Source organism: Dromaius novaehollandiae, chromosome 1, assembly GCF_036370855.1.
Source record: "Dromaius novaehollandiae isolate bDroNov1 chromosome 1, bDroNov1.hap1, whole genome shotgun sequence".
In the NCBI taxonomy this organism is placed as follows: Eukaryota; Metazoa; Chordata; class Aves; order Casuariiformes; family Dromaiidae; genus Dromaius; species Dromaius novaehollandiae.
In genome coordinates this window covers 84,657,570-84,678,056 of record NC_088098.1, presented here as the reverse complement: position 1 = coordinate 84,678,056, position 20,487 = coordinate 84,657,570, and the positions used below count along the sequence as shown (strand labels likewise).

At 40.9% G+C, this 20,487-nt stretch overlaps 1 protein-coding gene across 3 annotated transcripts in view; it reads right to left on the bottom strand.

Annotated features, from left to right (window-relative positions):
* Positions 1-20,487, bottom strand: part of PRMT8 (protein arginine methyltransferase 8) — an 80,654-nt gene that overhangs the window by 22,448 nt on the left and 37,719 nt on the right. For all 3 annotated transcript variants that reach the window (XM_064517928.1, XM_026114744.2, XM_026114743.2), the window contains exons 3-6: positions 11,825-11,980; positions 6,441-6,504; positions 2,406-2,548; positions 1,910-1,997 (exon numbers count right to left, since the gene is read on the bottom strand). In XM_064517928.1, the coding sequence (XP_064373998.1) occupies positions 1,910-1,997; positions 2,406-2,548; positions 6,441-6,504; positions 11,825-11,980 (451 nt within the window). The remainder of the gene's footprint in view (positions 1-1,909; positions 1,998-2,405; positions 2,549-6,440; positions 6,505-11,824; positions 11,981-20,487) is intronic.

Here is a 20,487-nt window from a genome sequence, read left to right as displayed (position 1 = left end):
AAGCGTCTTAAAGGAAAACAATGTTTTACAAGAAAAAAGAATTGAAACATATTTTAAAAGGATGAAAAAGTGAATGGGTGGAAAAAAAAGGTGGCTTGTCTGTAAGAAAAGAAGATGGCTCAAGGTCTAGAAAGGAAGGGGGACAAAAGAAAGAAGAATGTATAAGGGAACTTTTTAGATCAAAATGTCCTTGATTCTTTTACAGAAAGAGTGCCTCATACATCCTTTCGAATCTGTGATTTTTTAAAGGAATTTAGCTATTAAGGTCCCACCAAAACTGAGAAAAGAATCTAGGCTGTGCTTGGGGAGGAATTGACATAATTCTCTCTGACACTTATAGACACTTTTTGTCACTGCCTCACTGCACTGTGTTTGCTTTTGACCCAAAGTGGCTCTGGCATATGCATTGACAGTTCTGTGTAGCCCATGTTTGTAAGGAGGAAAAGGTACATGAACATTGTCACTGAATTTGATTAGAGAAACACTAATTTTTTTTTCCTGAGAGGAAATGAGAGGAAAAGGAAGAGAAGTTATATATTTTTATCTACAGGTTGGCTGAAACCACTAATCTTACACAAGCTTTTGCATGTATCTTTAATTAATAAAGCTGCTTCAGACTTTTGTAAGAATGATTTTTTTTTTTCCCTAACAAAACAATACCTTTAAGTCAAATTGACTGGTTCTAAAAAGCAAATAAAAAAAGCAAAAATAAAAAAGTGAAGTAATGTAGAACCTGTTCATTTTATCAAGAATATTATGACCAAATAAATTCAGAACTTGGGGGATGTGAGGGACAACAAGTTGAGCATAAGCTGGCAGTAATACCATGTGATGATGAGGATGAACCACATACTGACATATGAGAAGTGTCTGAGAAAACTGGATTTGCTTAGCCTGGGGCAGCAAAGGATTGAGGGGGGATCTAATTGCTGTCTGCCACTGCCTTAAGAGAAAAAAAGTCAGACTCTTTTCAGATGTGACAAAGGACAATGGATGCAAGTTTCAGCAAGGAAAATTCTAACTGGACATTTAGAAAAGTGTTTCCTCCTAAGGATGGTTCAGTATTCAACCAAGTACTCAGAGAGCCTTTGGAATCTCCATCTTTGGACTCTACAGTGCAGGGCCCTGAGTGACCTGACCTAACTTTGAAATCTACCCTACTTTGAGCAGGAGGCTGTACTAGATGACCTCCAGACATCACTTCCAACATGGATTATTCTTTGAAACTTCAAGGAAAAAACATATTAAATGTAAAGGAAAAGTCAATTTTATAAGTCTATGAATTAAAAAAACCCAGTAATTCCTTTCCCATCAAAGTAAAACGAAAACCTCTGATCCTTATTTTTTATTTAAAAAGTCTCACTCAAATTTAAATTTAAAGTTAGAAAAACATTATATTTGCTCTTTCTTCTTGACAAATGTGTTACTGAGATTAAGTCCTTACAGTCTTATTTCTTAACCTTTACAATGCATTTGCATCTTGTTAATTTTTCTGTTTTTCTTGTTAATTTAAAAACAAAGAACAGCACCCAAATGCCAAGAGAATATTACAGATTTTAATAGCAGTTGTATGGGATGATGTATTTATCAAAGCAACAAACAAAACTAAATCTCCTAAAACCCACGTTTTTAAATAGGGGTAGAGATATTGCTATAATTCTAAGCAAAGTCTATTTTTTTTCATGTTTCTTTCCCTTAGGCATTTTAAATTATTGTAAGTTTCCTGAATTAATCTCCAGACTAGAGTTTTCTTAGTGTTCATATGTGTATTGTAATTCTGGCCTGGCCTACATGATTTCTTGTTTCTTTGCAAAACTTTGCCAAACAAGAGTTTAAAGCAGGCCACTATATATCAAATATTTATAAGGAAATGACAATAAAAGAGGATTACTGTTAGGCATGTACTTACAGTGAATTTTGAAGTCCTTATACTGTCTATCTTCTATTGCTACCAGGTACAAAGCAGCTCGGTCAGGAAACATTAGCCCTCCAGGTTTCTGTTGATGAATTGTGGGGAAATGGATCTCGTAATCTATTCACCTGACAAAGATATCACATTTTGAACTGCACGTACAAAAAACAGACAAGCACCCCTTGCATGCCTTTGTTGTTTTCCTTCAGATTGTCATATCAACTTTAATAATTCAGCAGTTCTTGCAGCCTGTGGCAATGTCATAAATAGTGTCTATATGAATTGCACCAAGAATAATTCAAAAGCATAGATTTTTTTGAATGACAGGTCTCCCAGACTACTGTGATTCTCTTTGTTCGTCTTTCCATTAAAGCCTAAGAAATGGCAATTAGAGGTATGTCTTTTTTATGGTGACAGTAGGAGAGGGAAGGCTTGTAGTTAGAAAATAAATGATGACTGCTCCGGCAAGGAGTATGACATGCAGAGCACCTACCAGCCACTTGTCTCGTGCGAAGATGACTGTGTTTAACATTGACTCATAGAAAAGACAGTAACCCATCCACTCGCTGATGATGATGTCTACTTTATCCACAGGCAATTCAACTTCTTCCACTTTACCTTTAAATATTGTGATTACTGAAAGAAGAATCCAAAGAAATATGTTTCACGTGATAAAAAACCCAACTAGGTGTTCCTTACTGGTGAATGTCAGGCTGACCTTTCTTTTCAATATGATTCTCTTCTTGACTCCCTATAAATGAAGGATGACCCCACACGAGTCAATGCATTTTAGACTGTTTTAAAATTCTCTGCCCTAAGTGTAATATTGCATCAGTATAAAAGAAAAAAAGTAAAACCCATATATCAAAAATAAAAACAGACCTTACCTGGTTATCTGCAGGTAATTTTACCTGCACCTTGGAATTTGGAAATTTGTAGATCGTTGACCAAGAAATGCAAAGAATCCACCTGGAATCCTTTAAACACCCATTGTCATAAATGTAGGGTTACACACTTATGAGCTCATCACAGATATAGTAGAGATTTATGCTACTAGAATCTAATTCTCATCTGCTTTTCAAACACATCATGCTGGTTTCACAAAGAGGAGACTAAGACTAATTTTTTTATGAATCCTGACTCAACTGAGAAAGGCAGTTCTAGCTTGACAGTATACGAACATGAAAGTCTGTACAAACATGGTTCTGTTATGAAAAATCATCTGTCATTCCTTTCTGCTTCATGATTAAATCCTTCATAACATACTGGCATTCTTACTCTGAATATTCTATCCAGTTTAGATTTGAATGGCTTTCTACAGTTATCTAAAGCGACTGCTGGAAAACGTTCCTTTCAGACACTTTGTCAGCTTATTAGTTTCATATAGCTTAAAAAGATTGCTAGAAGTTTGGTGTAGCAGTATACCAGACCCTCAGAGATGACATACAATATGGCTCATTAAATGCTATGCTATACCTACTGCAATGCTATACATTACTTACAGGGGAAGGATGGGAGAGCAAAAACAGGTCAACAAGCAATGAATAGAACTGGTTGATACTAGAGTGGATAATTTGCTTAAAGGAAAATGAAAAGCTGGTTCAAATGTAGTTCAGTTGTAACAATTATTTCCTTTCAGGATCACTACTCAATTTACCAATCCTTCTTGTAATTTTTTTGTATATATTTGCTATTTAAAAATGTATTACAAATTCTTTAGGTAAGTAATTTTCAGCTTGGGTTTGTCTACTATTAATGTTGTTTGTTCCAGTGAGTAGTCAGTCACATGGTTCTGGATTCTTCCATGACAGGGTAATTGATGCACTTAAATTCCAAGAATAAAACTGTGGTTAGGGAATATTTTACTTTCCATTATTAATGCATAGGATGACTATATTACTCTTAGTAAGCAGCATTTAATAGTTTTATTGATGAAAGTGGCCAACATTCAGTTTGAGGAAGGTGAAAGTGATTTCATTTAGCTAGAACTGCGTTAGCTGTGCAACAATGGAAGTGTGGATTGAACAATTTTTACAGCTTTGTCCATAAAAATGAGGTTTCATATATCCAAAATACATGTCGTTTTAATACTACTGTAATCAGACATGGCTACCTTATTTTCATAGCAAATCAAAACCAGCAAACTTTTAATCCAGATTGGCCCTCTAAGAAGTTGGGAACATTCTGATTCAGAGGGGTAGCGTGAGGTATCGGCTGATGAGAGCAACCTGACTGGAAAGGAGCACAGAGCTCCCTCCTTCTTCACCTTTTTAAACTTCTCCTACTACATTTAGTAGTTCGTCTATTGTCATACTGAAGACTCCTTGTGGTTAAAAGCTCCAGGTGCAAGCTCTTTTTAGTGTACCTAAGAACATTCACTGCCTCTATTCTTTCAGGGAGAGTTTTAGCCTTGTTTAGCTGCCAGTGTGACACACCTGCAGACTTCGAAGCCTTCTCTTTATACTTAGAACAGTCACAGCATGAGCAGCAGCAGTACAAGTTCTTCCCACCGCCCTTCACTTTGATGAAACGCCTTCATAAGGCAGCATGTGGGAGCAGATTGTGCTGTACCTAGCTGTACTGCATCTGTTCTGAAAACACTGGGGTGTTTGCTCAGCCCCTTTTGTTGGCTCTGCATTTCTTCAAACAATTAGGGCAAAAAAAGTAAAATTTCCATGAGCAGCAAGATCCTTGGGCTCAGTACCAGGTCTTATTAAAATAAATGTGATTGTGGATCAGTGCAAAGTGTGTAAGCATAAATGTTAGCTAAGTGGGGTAATCTGATTATACAGGAAACCATACTGCAGTTCCACAGACAGCTGAGCCTGTCTAAAGAGTCACTTCTGCCAAAGGGGAGGAATCTCTGCTTCTTCCTCTCTCCACCACTTTTTCCAAGGACTTGATCCTGTTATTTACCTTGTGCTGCCTCTGGAGCTCACTGGATTCTGCTTGGAGCTAATTTGACCCAGTAAATGTATTAATCCCACATGAAGAGTACTGTTGCCACAGGATACTTCAGCTGCTCTTAAAATTGAGAGAGTGATCCTTCAATAACCGTCACTCTAACAAAACCAAAAATCAACAGGAGTTTTGCTTCAGAGTGCAATGTTTGGTATAAAATCAAGAACATTTTCAGCCGCATATTCTCCTGGGAATTTTCACTGTGGACTTCTAAATCAGCTATAATTCTAACAATGGTTCCTGCACCCATAACAATTCCTCAACCAGGTTGCAAGGTGCTGGAAATACTGTACAAACTAATATGAATGGTTTTCCAGGATGTTGTTTGTTCAGCTATTTCACACAGGGCTATACCAGGAACCTACCGGCTCTGCACCAAGAATGCAGGCTAATCAAGCTGAAGTGTTGACATTCCTTTAATACCTTCTCTCTTTTGTGGCAGAAAAGTGTTTTTCAGTCCTTTGCTTCCTCCTTTTTCTGAACTAAAATTTACATACGCTGGCTGGCCACTTATATGTCATCTTTATGTTCCTTATGTTTCTTTTACACCATTTGAATATTTGCTGCATGAGAAATTCTCCTCCCAAGAAGCTACTTGTTAGTCAGAAGCTTTAAGTGACAGCAGTAAAAATTAGGGGAGATCTAGAACAGAGCAGAAATCCAGTCCTCCATATGTGCTAGCACAGCATCAGTGCAGACACAGTGGAGTGGTGCAGGATGTAGCCTAGCCAGCTCGGATTTGTCTTGCTCTGCAACAAAGACAAACTCTTTATGAAGAGTGCCTTGAAACTGGAATTAGCTCACAGCCTCAGTTAAAAAAGCCTGATTTTTTCAGGTCGTTACAAAGATACCTTACGTGCTGTGGTTGGGGGGAGAACTGAAGAGATGAAATAGAGCTGTTTGGAGATTTTTTTTGTTAACAGCTTTCAGGAGGCTTAAAATTTTTTTTTTGAAATGTTTCCAAATCCCTGGAAATTTCAACAGTTTTCTCTTCAAGAAAGAAAAGTGTTTCAATGACACTGTCATTTTAGGAATTGAAAATTTTGAGATATACGTGTGTGTATTTCAATATGGCTTTTTGAAAAAAATATTTTTTAGTGTTTTAGAAGTTGTAGTTATAAGAAACTCCCAGTTAGCGACAGATCTTTATGGACTTGGAATACTTTTTGCTCAGAACCTCATTTCAGTTTGAATTTAAGAGTATGTGCGTACATGTGTGTGTATTGATTCTGTTTAAGAGACGAGGTGGAAAAGAAATGGCAGAGTTTCTTTGAAAAGGCAATTCTGATGCCTGTTCAGCTCTAATATGCTATCTGCTTTGCTAAATCAAACTAGCAGCTGATGAGTTCCGTTTACTTCTGTTGCCTGTAAGCCTAGAAATAAAAGTAACAACTTCTGTGAGCAATTGTTGGGTGTCTACAATGAGGTATTGTTTTAGTTTCGTATTTACGTAACTAATACAAACCCACCATTAACAGGTAAACTACACAACATAAATTAACCAGAAAAAGCAAAAAACAGTTAGTCTCCCTTTCTTCTGAAGAAATTATACTTATGCATGTCTTACTGTTGTCCAAGTGGTTGGCCTTGATGATTTTTTCTGAGTAATCAGATATGCTTGAGCATTCAATCTAGGAAGAAAAAAAGAAAAACAGGAGGAACAGTAGTTGCGTGTTACAGGCATCAAATATCTGAATGGAAACAACTTCTATTAAAGGCAGCAAAGACTGCAAAGACTGGAATATGTAATCATTGATAACAGTAAATCAAAGCTTTGTGTGCAGTATCATGATGTTTAAGCTGAAGCCTGTGTATGAGCTAAACTGGCTCATACAGAAAGGGTTGTTATTAAAACTGTTCAAATGTGGAAAGAAGAGGTCCTAATTACATACTTACATACAAAATGACGTATTTTATTAACTGAATTAATTTATTCCTGCTACCTCAGAATATTGCTCCTCTCCCCCCCAAATCTGCTAAAAGAAATAAATTAGCATGATGCTACATTTCCTCACCTACTTTAAAACAAAATGCATCCCAACTCTGTGAATTATGCTAAATTTCAAATCATGCCAATTCTGGTCCATTTCAAAAAAAAATTGTTTTTCTCCGTGAGAGTCTACCATTTTTGGCAATGCATGCTATTGAAAAAGAGTTAAGAAATTTTTAACATAAAAAATTACTGAAATTATTATATTTCCAAAAACATCCAGATTTGCATCTGTCTTTTCTGATGACAAATGTTGTATCACTTTCCATGTTTCATTCAAAGATGCAGAATCTAGTTTGGCTGTCACATTGTTTTTATAAACATCTCATGCTATTGGGTCTGTTTTTCCTTTTGCAAATATCTTTCTATTTAAACCTGGATCTTTAAATGAGAGATGAATCAGGTCCACTAACCTCAGCAGAGTAATCATCAGTATTCCTGTGGTGGAAAGGTATCTTAGATTGTATCTGCGTGGCCAGGAAGCTGTGCTCTGAAGCACATGCTCATTAGGTCCTTCAGTTCTTAAGATCAGGGGATTTCCTGGAGCATGCTGTAGCTCCCTTCCAGAAACTCAAGCATGGATAAGGATGGAGCTCAGCTGAATCTCATCATAACATGCAGTCAAGACAAAGTGAGTTATACACCTGGACTCAGGAACTGAAAAGTGTTCCTGGGTCTCGTGATATAGACATGTGCATAGTTTATTGGGAGGTATGAAACACTGACCAGACCTTCGGTAGAATCATAGACATGCTCTGTATGCCTGAAGAACTTGAGCAGGAGCGTATGTGGCTTCCTCTTGGTTTTCTGTCTCCTGCAAGAGTCCTGCTCTTGCTTGTCTTTCTGTCTCCCAACAAATTTGAGGACAATTGGAAGGTAGTTCCCAAAGTGCAGTGGAGCATAGCATAAGCCTCAGCACCTGCACTTCTGTTAAGAATGGAGACTGCCTTTAAATCCTTCCTCTAGAGCAAATTCTACATGGGGATCAGGCATAGGCAGAGTAAACTATGGAGAACAGTGTTTTGCAGATACAAAGGTATCTGCTTTGCGTAAGTTCTCTTCTCTGTGTTAACCTGGGAACTGTACTGAAGTTCTCCATTTCTACAGTAAGATATTGAAAGTTTTTCCACACCACTTCAGGCTGTCTTTCATAACTATAAGCAGCTAACACTTGCTGGCAGCTCTTACAAGGCCTTCAGCGCTCTCCAACAGAACTGATAAGTTATTCAGGAGAATAGCCTTCTTCAAGTTAGAAACTCTGCAACCTTTCTTCTGAAGTTGTTGGTTATTCAACAGTTACTAAATCTGATGTTGGAATGCTACTTTGCTGTCACATACAGACAATCAGCTAAGAAATAGGACATAAGGAAAATGAGTGAGGAACCTCAATCACTCCAAATGTTATACTCAGGATTAAGATTTCTTTAGGTAGAAAGGACTTTGAACTAAACCATATAGACCATCCCCCAACATTATAGCAGGATTACATTAACTAGCCATCTCCCCAGTCAGCTTTCTTCATTGTCTCATCAGTCTAACAGCTACAATAATATTTGCAATATTTTACTTAATTTCTATGTGAGGCAGCTACAGGATACAGTCATCTTAAAATTCACAGTGTCAGAAAAATGCGTACAGGCAAGTTAACTCTAATGAGTTAACATGTCAAATGACTATACTGGAAAAAGAGCATTTGTTCAGAGTTTTTATCGGAAAGAGCCTTGATTATGTTTGGTTCAAATTTCTACTATACTGTCTTTAATTGGTTTCTGTTCTGTGTCAGTACTTTATTCAGAAAGACTGACAGAAACATATGTGTCAAAATCAGTGTGTGCACATAGAAAAACACGAAAGAGGACAAGAAGAATCAGCATCATACTTTAAATCTCTAATTTATTTTCACTTTGAAAAGGGATTAGATCTCATATGGCAGATAATCCTTTGTTTCTTACCCATGTTGACCAGTATGAATTTGGGGATTTTTTTTGCTATCTTCCTTAGATTTCTGGACATTTCTATTTCTTGTATAACTGGATCGATCTAATCTAAATCATGTATTTTCTCCATCCTCTCTGGTCTTCATTAATAGTTTTAATCTTCTACTAAGAAAAGAATTACAGCAGCTTCTGGTTTTAGATTTGCCTTAATTTTGTTAAAACCTGAGCTCTAGCACAAGTGATTTTTGCCTATGTTTGCAAAGATCTTTTGACATCTCTTAGAGAAATGCTGCTTTCCTTGAATCTCCCTGATTTTTGTGCCCTTTCAAAATCATGAGGGCAAAAGTTGTTGGTAATTACCTAATCAATTCCTACTTTACCTCTTCCAACTATGATATTAAACTGTCAATAATACCTAATATAACCCCTTTCTCCCTAATTCCTATGTATTTAATTTATCCTCTAAAAGCCAGACTGCTTGCTGTTTTTTCTGGGTCTTTTTCTGATACGGTCACCACCTATTGCATTCCCAGCTTTCCTTTTCCCTTTGGCTGGGTCCTCACTGCTTCCTTATCATCCAGTTCAGCTACCATCTTCTATATATCTTCATGTCATGTGCCAGTTTAATTCCTGCTTACTTATACTATCATCTTGTTTATCTGAAAGTAGCACAGAATTCAGATAGTTCTATTGCAGGGACTGAGCTGAATTTTGTAGAACTATATGCAGTAGATGAGGTGAGATTTCAAGGGGTAAGTTCTCAAGGATAGGATAGATTTTCATGGGATAGGATTTCAAGGTTTTCAAGGGATTCAAGGGGTTTCACTCCTACAGCAGTGTAGCATTGGAACAGCCTGAGAAAGGATTTGGAGTCTCCAGTCTCAGAAGTTTTCGAAAGTGAACTAGACAAGGCCCTGAGCAACCTGTTTTAGCTTTAAAGTTAACCCTGTTTTGAGCAGGAGGTTGGATTAGAGACTTTCAGATGTCTCCCAACCAATTCTATGATTTGCACTTCTTGAAGACCTAAACATGATTCTAGGAATTGGTTGAGCAGTGGCAAGAAATAATTTCCAAAAGTGAGTGGGAGGGGCTGAGGAGAACCAGACAGGGTAATGGTTGAAATTTGACCCTGAAGAATAAGGAAGAAAAGAACAATTTCAGTGGCAATGTAGTCAGGAAATCAACACTGTGCATTTGTCAACAGTTCCCACACGATACTACTGAAATATCACATCTAAGCATAGAGAAGAAATGGGGACATCTCAGCTCTGTGTAATAACTCTTGTCAGATGTTTTCTTTTTAATAGAAACAGAGTTCTACTGGAACTCTTTGCCATTGCTATAGGATCATAGAGTTCAGTTTGAATTTGACTGTAAAATTGCCACTGCTAGATCTCTGAGATGTCCGCTGTTCCAGTGCAAGCTGCGGCTTGCTGTGTGACAGGGTTCATGACAAGGTAGCTCATGTGACAAGAAGGGTGAAACTCTTAGGCTTTAGCAGAGGAGTTTCCCACCTAGTCAAGTTCCTTTGAGTGCAAGGTTTTCCTAGATGGCACACTTCGCAGCTTTAGTGCTGAATGGTCCATGGGTAAGCTGACCCTGATGTGGCACTGAGATTTATGAACACCTGAGGTAGAGCCCTAAGTATAAAGAAGTCCAAAGGAATAATAACAATAAAAAGCCTCCCCCCACCCCCGACAAATGCTCCAAACCAAAAACATGTGGAAAAGTATTCACTTTTATTTTTCTGGGTGAATTTTCTTCTAGTTTAGTGTGCTGAGCTGGCTCACTGTAGAATCAGATAAGCACCAGTGCCAGCACATGCGAGGTATGAGGACCATGTGGCCGGGGATCTGGAAGATGGGAAGGTGGTAGCACTGCAGCACCGTTTTTTGGTATGGTTAACTTTGTTACAGAACTGCAACATCTTTGCATGAGACCTTTGCATGAGGTCTGCATCAGGGAAGGCTCCAGGTTAATTCTTCATAAGGTTTTGAGACAATAAATTGTATACTTGATTTACAAGAAATACATTCTAGCTGCCAGTTCTGCACAGTAAGTCTCATGCTTAAACTTTTGCCACCAGCTTCTGATTTTGGCTATCTGTACTTCCATGGTCTAGTCTGATACGCAGATGAGGGGCTCAGAATTAGCACTGATTTTTGAAAATATGAGCCTGAGAATCAAGCTGGAGGCCTTGCATTTCATGCATCACCATCAGAAATAAAAATGCACAGTTTAGATACTCAGTGACATCTGTGTCTTCATATGCATAACTGTAGCCAACTGAGTTTTAGTAAACAATGTTGTTGATGAAGTACACAGAAGAATCAAATACAATTCCCTTTGTCTGAGCTGTGTTGGCTCTGCAGGGCAAACAGAAGTCAAAAGCAATAAGAATTTGTATTTGTTATTTTAGAGCCAGTACAAGTAATTCTGAATACACCAAAGGAGCAAATCTTTAGAATAAGATGCTATCCGTCTGTAATAAGTTCTCTGTGGAGAACTGCACTTTAAGGCTTCTACAGCTCAATGTATTTAAGGTAATAATTCCCTCCCCTCTCTGAAAAGCATTGTTCTGTTCAGGTTCTCTGAGTTGTAATGGACAGAACATATTAAAGAAATTTGTTTCCAGGACCTCAAAGTTTCAGACCTTAAGAAGAATTAAAACCAAGCAAGATAGTTCCTTTGACCTCTCTGAATAGGAATGAGTCCTTTCTACATTTTTTTGCAGTAAAAATAAAATGCAAGTATGTCCTATGATCACCAAAGATTATACACAAAAAGAGAAATTAGTTCTTAATCTGGAAAAGACACTCTACTCCACATGATAGAAAACAACAGAACTCCACTGGAGTCACTGTGACTCAAGCAATACAAGAGCTTGGCTCCAGATCTAAGGAAGAATTTCAAATGAAGACAAGGAAGCCAGGGTGAATCACCAAGCCAAAACCCATCTTGCTTTTTGCTTCTCAGGCAAAACACAACAAACAAAAAACAAAATATGAGGAAAAGTCTTCTTACCCCATATACCTTCTTGGCTCCTGCCTTTGCAGCAAACATGGAGAGGATTCCTGTGCCACTTCCAACATCCAGTACAATTTTATCTTTAAAAACATGTTTATTGTGATACATGGAGTTTCTATAGGTTAATGTGCGCACTTCATCCTTAAGCATTTCCTGTGGTGAAAAAAAAGCAGTGTGCTCATTCTCAATGCTTATATGCATTCAACATTGCTGCTGAATGCATTTCCCTATTAAAATTACACATTCAAACATTATTAAAATCCCACCCGAAGAGTTATTCCAAGTACTTTGGGATGCACACATCAAATCAGCTGTAAAATGCAAGCTACTTAGAAATGAAATATTAAGAATAAGCTTGACTTCCGTCATAAGATTTGTCTAAGTATTAGTTCACTGTTACAAATGATAAAAAAAAAAAAAAAAAAAAGAATCTAACAGCACTGCTTTGAGCACAGACAGAAATCTCCTAAATCATGCAAAGCGTAGCACCTAAGCAGAGGGACTTTCTGAGATTCCTCTTTCAATAGAAAAAATCACTCCTTTAAGCATTATAAAAAAGTGGTCTTGAAAGCCTTGCCCAAAATGATACAGTAAGTCCACAGTAGAGCTTCGAAATGGCATGCTCTTTCTGGACTCCATTCTACTCTCCTATTCATTTGTTCATACTATCAATTTCCAGAAAATATTAATGTGTAACCTAGATCACTATCTCATTATTTTAAGCTGTCATTGTTAGGTGCTGATTTTTACTTTATTGATAGCAGTGTATACACATTTCTTTCCGTTGACACCATGAATTACAGTAATCAGTAAAACTATCAATAGAAGGTGCTGAGGTCAAGATCTGGGTGCCATTTTTAAGAGAAATGTAGGTAATTCAACACACACGTTAACATTTTTTTAAAATTCATCTGTTAGCTCTAGAGAGCTGAACCTTTGCTTATACTAATGCCATCACTTCACCGTTTAAGCAGGCAGGCAAACGGCTTTTTGAAGTTCAGTATAAAAGGAATCAGCCCACTGCCCAGCAGATAGAAGCACTAGCACACCAAATCGTTGCATGTATCATCTGCTAATTTATTTGTTTTGGCAGGAGACTATACTCATAACTGTAGATGAATAAAGGGCTATTTTGTCATTATGAAGCATGGTTTGGTATCAGACAAAGAAAGAGGCAGAGAAATAGTCCAAGGCTAACTATACATTGTCCTAAGCAGGAGCTTCCCTGGGAATGTTTTCTGGCTCAGTTTCCATTTCTCATGTTTCCATAGGGTTGTTACTTACATCACGGCATCACTTACTATTGCCAGATGGCACATTATTAGAGTCTGCTTTTACAAAGCTACAACATTCCCTGAATACATAATCTGTTATTGAATTGGAGAATTGCTGAGGTTAGAAGGAACCTCCGGAAATGATCTAGTCCATGCCCCTGCCCCCACTCGAAGCAGGTTAAACTAGTGCAAGCTGCTCAGAACCTTATCCAGTCAGGTTTTTAATATCGAAGGATGGAGACTCTACAATCCATGTTTGACAAATCTCACAGTAAAAAAGTTTTTTTTGTTAATGTTTAAAGGGAATTTCTGGTATGCCAGTTTGTGCCCATTGCCTCTTGTTCTTTCACTGGGTACTGTAGGGGCAGACAGCGAGGGATTGGACAAGATAGAGTTAAGGAGACGAAAGCCTTGGGAGGAATAAATAGCAGTATGTAGATAAGGTAGTAGCCGCATGGGATGAGAAGGAGTGATGATGGGAACTTGACCTTCGGGAAAGTACCGATCCGGGCTACAGCTTATATAAAGGGCTTGTTTGCTTGAATAAAGTTGATTCTGATTCAGCACATCAGAGTCCGTGAATCAGACCGCCACAAATGACGCCCAAACAGGGACCGAAGACTGACTTCGTCCAGGGCTGTAGAGGCAGCGGTTAGCTGAACCGGTGGTGGAGCCCGGCTGAACAAAAGGGCTGCTGAAAGGAAGCAGAAGGGGAGCTGCTGAAAGGAAGCGGCATTGCACGCAACATGTTACCTATCACTGGACAGAGCTAAGCGGCTGGGAATGCGTGGGAGTTGTGGGAAATGGAATCTCCCAGCAAGATAGGTCCGTGCTAAACGTAATGCAAAAGACTTTGAAACAGCACGGTAGAGATATACCCCCCCAAGATCTCAAAATGCTATTAGTGTGGGCATGTTTGAACTGTCCCGAGGTGAATTCCAGTACGATTTATAGCCTCGGTACGTGCAACTCAATCAGAGTTAAGCTCTGGGACGCGGCAACAAGAAACGATAAGACGGCAGCAGGACTTTTAGCCCCATGACGTACCATGGACTTTTAGCCCCGTGGTGTACCATGCTTGAGACCCTGAAAGAGCATAGCAAGAAGAAAACACAGGGACTGGAGGCACCTGCAGCCCCCACAGCACCTCCGTCAAGCAACACGGTGGTGGGGGCGGTGGGTGGACGGGACTCCCCAGGAAACGACCCAGAATTCTAAATTCTAAATTCTGGTCTGTTAACAGTGCACTGTAAGGGGTGCACAGGCTGGCCACTGTAAGGCGTACCAGGGGATGGGTGTGAGTCCCATCCCCAGGGTTTGAGTGGGCTTTAAGTTCCAGCTCGGTCCAGCCGGAAAGGGGAGTGCGCAGCCTGATCAGCATAAGGCGCACTGCAAGACTGTAAGACAGAAGTCTAGCGTCACTGTGACTGGTGTGAGTGTGAACAGTACTCTGTGTGTGAGTGTGTATAGCCTGGGAACCGGCCGGGGCGCCCGTCAGCTGATGAAGCCACCCGCTGCAAAGGGACAGCAGTCCTAGCAGTTAAAGACTCAGGTGGTGTGAGTGCAGTTCCCAGAGTGACAAAAAGAGAGTGTGTGATTTAAAAAAAAAAAAAAAGAAAAGAAAAAAGTTGGTCCAACTATGTCAGGAGGATTGCCCATTCCTGACAAAGGAGGAAAACCCAGCAGAACCCAGCAAGGGACTTTTGATCAGCAGGCTTAATTGTCCCATGATTTTTTTTTTTTCCACTAAAATGCAAAAGTGCCACAAAAAACTTATCATATCACAAGGGACTAGGGCCAAAACATTATTCGAAGTTGCCCTGATTGCCAAAATGTATCCCCGTTACCACCCTACTTAGGGACCAATCCTCGAGGCCTGTAGCCTTGCAATGTCTGGCAGACAGACGTTACCCATTATCCCTCGTCCGGAAGATTGAAATATGTCCATTTCCCTGTGGATACCCTTTCCCATTACGTTGTCACTACTGCCTATGCTGAGGAAAAAAAAAGCCATGATGTATGTCGTCACTGGCTTGCCTGTTTCACCACAATGGGGGTTCCCACTCTAATTAAAACTGACAATGGTCCTGCATACACTGCACAACGAACGTGGGCATTTCTTCAAACCTGGGGGGTCACTCATGTGACCAGAATTCCCTATTCCCCAACTGGCCAGGCAATAGTGGAACGTACCCATCGTACTATAAAAAACATGCTTGAAAAACAAAAAAGGGGGAATAGCCCTGGTGCCTCCCCACAAGAGCAGCTATGGAAAGCCTTATATGTTCTCAACCTCTTAAACCCTTATACGGACCAAAGTGCAGTTAATAAGCATTTCTCATGCCCTACATGGTGAGAACAGCCTCGGGTTCACTACAAGAACCTGGAAACGGGTCAATGGAGCGAACCGGTAGACTTAATAATGTGGGGGAAAGGTTATGCTTGTCTCTCTACAGGTAATGGGCCTCGTTGGATTCCTGCACGGCTGATTCGATCTGTTGACGCATCCCTCGAAACACCAAATGAGGACTGAGAGCCAGTTAAGATGGCTGACGCATCCTTCGAAACACCAAACGAGGACTGAGAGCCAGTTAAGATGAGCCCACGTCGGGACATTGTCTGGCAATATCTGCCTGCCTCATGCAGGGTCAATATCGATTCATAAAAACTTACCGCGACTACATTACCTTACTGATAGGTTGTAGACAGAATCAGAGTGGAACCCTTTTGAGGGATAGGACTGGATGTTAGGTTTGGGGTCATGGGTTAAGAAGGTACTGGCGTGTGGATTGGTAATCTTGCTAAGATTTCTAGCCCTTGCTATCTATCTCCCCTGCTTAATAAGCCTTATGCAGAGAATGTCTCGAAGGGCTTTGCATCAAGTACTTGTACGAATACACACTGCACTGGCAATATTTAGTTTAGAAAATAAAAAAGGGCGAGATGTAGGGGCAGACAGCGAGGGATTGGACAAGATAGAGTTAAGGAGACGAAAGCCTTGGGAGGAATAAATAGCAGTATGTAGATAAGGTAGTAGCCGCATGGGATGAGAAGGAGTGATGATGGGAACTTGACCTTCGGGAAAGTACCGATCCGGGCTACAGCTTATATAAAGGGCTTGCTTGCTTGAATAAAGTTGATTCTGATCCAGCACATCGGAGTCCGTGAATCAGACCACCACAGGGTACCACTGAGAAGAGTGTGGTGGCTCCATCTTCTTCACTTCCTCACTCATCAGGAATTTATATGCATTGATAAGATCCTCCCTGAGCTGTCTCTTCCCAGGCTATAAAGTCCCAGCCCTCTCAGAATCACGTCATATGAGAGATGCTCCCATACCTTAATCACCTTCTTGGGCCTTCACTGGATCTGCTTCAGTGTATCTTGTGCTGGGAGCCCAGAACCGGATAAAGCACTCCAGGTGTGGTCTCATCAGTGCTGAATCATTTCCCTCAGCCTGCTGGCTATACTCTTCCTAATGCAGCCCAGGATGCTGTTGGCCTTTATTTTGCTGCAAGGGTGTATTGCTGACTCATGTTCAAATTGCTGTCCACCAGGACCCCTAGGACCTCTTACGCAAAACAGATTTCTAGCCAGTAGGTCCCCAGCATGTACTGATGAATAAGGCTATACTTCCCTAGGTGCAAGACTTTTTTTTCCCCCTTGTTGATCTTTATGATATTCCTATCAGCCTGTTTCTCCAGTCTGTTGAGGTCCCTCTGAATGGCAGCATAACCATCTCATGTATCATTCAGTCCTCCCAGTTTTGTATCATCTACAAACTTGCTGACCATGCACTGTGTCCCATCATCCAGGTCATTAATGAAGAAGTTGAACAGTATTGGCCCTGCTATTGACCCCTGGGAGATACCCCTAGACTGGCCTCCAGCTGGACTTTGTACCACTGATCACAACCCTTTGAGTTCAGCAGTTCAGCGAGTTTTCAGTCCACTTCACTATCCATTTACCTAGTCCATATTTCACCAGCTTGCCTATGAGGATGTTATGGGAGACAGAGTTGAAAGCCTTTCTGAAGTCAAGATAAACAGCATCCACTGCTCTTCCCTCATCCGTGGAGTCAGTCTTTTCACCACAGAAAGCTATCATGTTGGTCAGATATGACCAAATCCATGCTGACTACCACCAGTCACCTTGTCCTTAATATGTTTGGAAATGGTTTCCAGGAGGGTTTGCTCCATCACCTTCCCAGGGTTTGAAGTGAGGCTGATTGGCCCGTAGTTGCCCTTACTGAAGATAGGAGTGATAACTGCTTTCTTCTAATCCTCAGGAACTGCCCCCAGTCACCATGACCTTTCAAAGATAATTAAGACTGGTCTTGAGGTGGTATCATCTAGTTCCTTCAAGCACTCATGGATGCATCCCATCAGGTCCCATGGACTTGTGTATTTCTAATTTGTTTAAATGTTCCATAACTTGATCCTTCTCTACTGAGAGTAAGTCTTCCTCGCTCCAGACTTTGCCACTGCTCTTAGGTACCTGGGATTCCTGAAGGCAAATCTTACCAGTAAAGACTGAAGTGAAGAAATAATTTTCTGTGTCCCTTGCCACCAAATCCCCTGTCCTATTCAGCAGTGGCCCCTAATTTTCCCTAGTCTTCCTTCTGCTGCTGATGTGCCTATAGAAGCCCTTCACACCCCCTTCCAGACTGATCCCCAGATGCGCTTTAACTTTCCTAACTCCATCCTTGCACATGTTGACAATGTCTTCAAATTACTCCTGAGTCACCTGTCCCTGCTGTCAGCTCTTGTATGCACCTTTTTTTGTTTAAGTGTCATCAGGAGCACCTTGTTCATCCATACACGCCTCCTGCCATTTCTGCTTGACTTTCTGCATATCAGGATAGACCATTCTTGAACTTAGAGGAGGTGATCCTTGGAAATCAACCAGCTCTCTTGGACCCCTCTTCTCTCCAGCACTGTCTCCCATGGGAATTTTCCAAGCAGATCCCTGAATAGCCCTAAGTCTGCTTTCCTGAAGTCCAGGGTTGTGATCCTGCTTTTGCCTTGTTCCTTCCTCACAGGATCCTGAACTCCACCATCTAATGGCTGCTGCAGCCAAGGCCGTCCCTGACTCTCACATAACCAACTGGTTCTTCCTTGTTTGTAAGTATTGACTCCAGCAGAGCACCTCCCCAAGTTGGCTCCTCACTCACCTGTGTCAGGAAGCTGTCATCAATGCATTCCAGAAACTCCTGAATTGCTAATGGCCTGATATGTTGCCCTTCCAGCAGATATTCTTTTGCCCTGCTTGATCGGGTAGATCACACCTCTTCCTAGCAGTCATCAATCCTTGTCATTGACACCAGCCGCACAACATGTCATTGACCCACAGGAACCTTCCTCTTCTTCTCAAGACCTTCTCTTTCCCTGTTAGGATCGAGGAAAAAAACCACTTGGGACCCCTTACCCTTGACATTGCCCCCCGAGCCTTGTAGTCATGCTTGATATGCTTCAGGTCTCCCCCTTGGCAGTATTGTTCATGCCCGTGTGGAAGAGCAGCAGGGGATAATTGTCTGAGGGCTGGACAAGTGTCAGCAGTCTCTCCACAGTGTCCCAGATCCAAGCCCCTGGCAATCAGCAAACCTCCCTAGATAGTGGGACAGGTCAACATATGGGGGCCTCCGTGCCGCACAGGAGGTAGTCTCCCACCATCACTTCCCACTTCTTTCTGGTGCTCCTGTGTGGCTTAGGCCCAGCCAGCTCTGCCAGTTCATTGGACAGCACTTCCAGCCCCTCATCTGCTATAAGTGCACTGAACCTGTTAGCTATAGAGCTGGAGATCTGCAGGTGGAGCAGGAGTCTTCCTCCTGTTGCCAGAAGTCACAAGCTTCCAGCCTTCGCCATCATAGGAGTCTCCATTTCCCAACCCAATAAGCACAGACTCTGGTTATGTCTCCTTCAACACAGTTGGGGGTTCAGACTCTTGTACCTTCAGGGTCTTGGAGAAGGTCTGTTCAGTCTCTTTCTTGTCACTTCTGATGCTGCAGTCTGCTGACCTATTCCTGCAGTACCTTTACTTGGCAACAGTAGTGCACTTGCCAGCAGCACACACATCCTACAGGCAAGGAGACGATGTCCCTTTGCCCCAGCCTCAGTGAGAGGTCCCAAGCATTCCCTGCACCCTGAGACCTACAGAGCTGTATCATTCCATTGGGATCTTGATCTGAGTCAAGCCCTCTGGTGTGCCAGGGTAGTTGCTACAGTTGGCTCTGGGGACCATGCCCTGTGGTCCATCACCACCATTGCTGAGCATGTTAACATAGCTCTCAGCAGAGGTTCTTGTCCCCTTCTGTGAATGCATCTGTGTCAACCACTGTGAATAGTGCTGGTTAGATCTGAGATATCCAATGATGCTACAGGAATTTGAATGTCTAACACTCAGGTACTAGAACGAGAATTTAGACACTTATTCTTTAGATTGCCTTTGATATCTCATCTTCAGTGCCTAGGTATGGAATTAGCTGCTTAACTTTGGGTACCTGTATTTGCAAAATGTTCTCATGATTTTCTATAGATGGAGAAGACAATTGTTCCCAGATGCTATCTAACTAAAGGCATGTCTCCCACATTTTTGCCATTTATTCCGGCTGTTAGAAGGAGGGAGACAGTGAATCTGAAGTAGTGTCACTTTGGATGTTAAAAGATAGTGGAGATGTTTAGGCCAGGGAGATCCAGTGACTCTCAATCAAACATGGTACTTTTCTATTCAGCAGTACCACAAACTTACCTTAGGATCTGAGAGTTACACAAGATCCTGTCTAATTCATATATTGCCATGCTGTGAAAGTTTCTGTAATTCTAATATAGCCCTCATACAATGACCAATTTCACTGTCCTTATCCCAGATGGGAAAGTGTTTTCAGTATCTGTCTGTGGTCTCCTCCCCCTACTCAGCTGTTCGTCTGTCTTCTTCCATTCTTGGATTGAAACTCTGAATGCTGGACTAGCAAGATGCAAATGGCAGATAGAAACTTTCTGTTCATGTGCAAGCCCTTCATACAATAACTAGAGTAAAGAAATAGATGTGTTGTGTGAAAGAACCACTGATTTCACATTGCTTACCTTTTTGCAGCCTGGGCTCTAAGAATTCATCCTCTTGTGTCATATAAGTATACGGTATTAATATCCTCTTTAGAATTGGTCTGGTATCAACTTTTTGATGATAGAATACAGTCTACTGTATATTGTGAATTCTTTCCAGGAGTGATTTTTCTGGAGGCTATAGGCTTATATGTCCCCATTAATGCAGCCTGTTCATTCAAATAACATGCCAGGAGCCAAAAGACTACTTGGCTTCCCTGTGTCAGTTCAGCAACTGTTCTGCTGGCATCTGTGCTCAAATGTGCAAGAGAGCAAAAGACCTAAC